Source organism: Saprolegnia diclina, assembly GCF_000281045.1.
Source record: "Saprolegnia diclina VS20 unplaced genomic scaffold supercont1.243, whole genome shotgun sequence".
Lineage (NCBI taxonomy): Eukaryota > Oomycota > Saprolegniomycetes > Saprolegniales > Saprolegniaceae > Saprolegnia > Saprolegnia diclina.
In genome coordinates, this window is record NW_008246310.1 from 1 (window position 1) to 2,488 (window position 2,488).

Sequence of the window (2,488 nt, forward strand, 5' to 3'; positions counted from 1 at the left end):
GGCACCAGGCCAAGGTCGTGTACAGCGCGCGGCTTGATGCGCTGTATGCGGCGAGCGGCGACGTCGTCGCGGGCAAGCAGGTCATGCAGCACTAAGATACATATCGACACGTATTATATATACACTCTGTATCATTGGGTGCGCTGGTGCAGGAGGTGGATGCAGCCATTTTGCATGATACGTTTGCAAGCGCTCGACATTCACATCCGCACGCAAAAATAAACTTGACACGCACAGCCGTCGCGAATTCTGCCAAAGTCATGCTTCCTTGCTAACAACTGAGCTCTGCTAACGTGTTCACTTCACTCCGAGCTGAACTATACTTGTCAATGACGCCTAACAGCCAGCTAAGTACAAAGATCAAGCAAATTTCAAAAGACCGAAATGCCGACAGGAGAGCTGCGCCGAAGGTCGGCCAAATCATACCGGTGGCCTTGCGTTCAACAAGTATTTGGTAACGGATGGCCAGAAGTACGGAGTCATTTTTTGCTTGCGTGGGGACGTCAAGACGCTTGCGCGCCAGCCGGTGCACGTCCGCAGCGTCGCTGTACAGTTCGAATACGCTGACAACTTGCAAGTTCATGTCGCGATGCACTGTCGACGCAGATACACGCGCCTTACTTTTTGCCGTGGTTGCCATTTCGTATTTGCGTCGTTCGGTGCAAAATGGTGTTTGGTATCTCAGAGTGCTTGGAACCACCGGCCATGTACGCTGCTGTCGACGCAGCCTCAGCGACACCCGGCCACGGGCCCGTGTACACCAGTGTCACCTCCAAGGAAGCCTTGCCCACGACCATGACGTTGGTCGAGAGCCTTGCCAAGACCGTTGCCACGTATCCGGACCGGCCTTTCGTCGGGCATCGGCCACTGGACGCCAACAACGTCGCTGGCCCGTATACGTGGCAAACCTACGCTGAGGTATTCCATCGACTGGATGCATCCATCTGACAACAAAGTGTCATCGGTAGTGCGCCACACGTATCCAAAACTTTGGGTCCGGGCTCGTTACGCACAATATGCTGGAGCCGACCGACGACGGCCACAAGTTCCTCGGCATTTACATGAAGAACCGACCCGAGTGGGTGCTTTCGCAGTACGCTGCGTACCACGCCGGCGCGGCGGTCGTGCCCATCTACGACACACTCGGTGTCACCTCCACCGCGTACATCCTCAACCAAACCGGCGTGACCACTGTCGTCTGCACCTCCGCCGAGCTCGAGAATTTGCTCGCAAAAGCCACGTCGACGACCACGTTGCGCCACGTCATTCTGGCCGATGTCACGACGCTCGAGGCGGCGATGGCCGAGCGCGCATCGGCGGCGGGGCTTCGGCTCTGGACGCTGCTCGAAATTGAAGCCGCCGGTGCGTCGACGCCCGCGGCGACGGTTCGTGTTTCGGACGTTTGCGTGCTCATGTATGCTGACGTGTCATAAGTTGTGCTGACGTTCACGTGTAGGTACACGAGTGGCACGACCGGCGATCCCAAGGGCGCAATGATCACTCACGGTAGCCTCAACGCAGCGTGTCACGGCATGCTGGAGCGGTTCTGCATGTCGCCGTCCGTGGCCGCCATGTTGAAGGCGAGTCCAAGTGTGCTCTCCTTTTTGCCGCTCGCGCACGTTGCCGAGCAGGCGCTGGAAGCCACTATGATTGTCCTTGGCGGTGCCATTGGTTTCTATCAAGGCAACACGCTCAAGCTGCTCGAGGACGTCCAGGCGCTGCGCCCGACGCTCTTCCTCGGAGTTCCCCGCCTCCTGAATAAGATTCACGACAAGGTGACCGAAGGCGCGGCGGCCGCCGGCGGCATCAAGGCCTGGCTCTTCCAGACCGCGCTCAACACCAAGCTCGCCAACCTCGCCTATGGCCAGACGTCGCACGCCATCTACGACGCGCTCATCTTCTCCGCGGTATGCTTTCTGTTTGTGGTCGCTGTCGATTTACACGCAACTTTAGCTCAAAGCCAAATTGGGTCTCGATCGATGCGAGCTCTTGGTGACGGGCGCGGCGCCGCTCCCGGCGCACGTGCTCTCGTTCTTCCGCGTACTTTTGAACTGCACGTGCACAGAGCTGTACGGCATGACAGAGGCGACGAGCGCCACCAATATGACCGACTACCGCGATCTCGATGCTGGCACCGTGGGGCCGCCTTTGATCTCGGCCGACGTCAAGCTTGTCTCTGTGCCCGACATGGGGTAAAAATCTTTAGTCGACAGCTAGTGGTCTCACATGCGACTAGGTATAACGTCACCGACACAGTGCATGGTGAAGGCGACGCGGCCATTGCGGTCAAGGGTCGTGGCGAAGTTTGTATTCGCGGCCCGACCGTCTTTTCTGGGTACTTCAAGGCCCCCGAGAAGACAAAGGAGGCGATCGACGAAGACGGCTGGCTGCATTCGGGCGACATTGGCGTCTGGACGACCGACGGCCGACTCAAGCTCGTCGACCGCAAGAAGAACATCTTCAAGCTCTCCCAAGGCGAGTACGTGGC

General features: G+C 58.3%; 1 protein-coding gene across 1 annotated transcript in view; it reads left to right on the forward strand.

Moving 5' to 3' along the window:
• Positions 1–666: 666 nt before the first annotated feature.
• Positions 667–2,488, forward strand: part of SDRG_17281 (hypothetical protein) — a gene marked incomplete at its 5' end in the record, with an annotated part of 2,338 nt that continues 516 nt past the window's right edge. The window contains 5 exons of the mRNA XM_008623521.1: positions 667–918; positions 969–1,414; positions 1,457–1,907; positions 1,954–2,192; positions 2,237–2,479. Coding sequence (XP_008621743.1) covers positions 667–918; positions 969–1,414; positions 1,457–1,907; positions 1,954–2,192; positions 2,237–2,479 — 1,631 coding nt within the window. The remainder of the gene's footprint in view (positions 919–968; positions 1,415–1,456; positions 1,908–1,953; positions 2,193–2,236; positions 2,480–2,488) is intronic.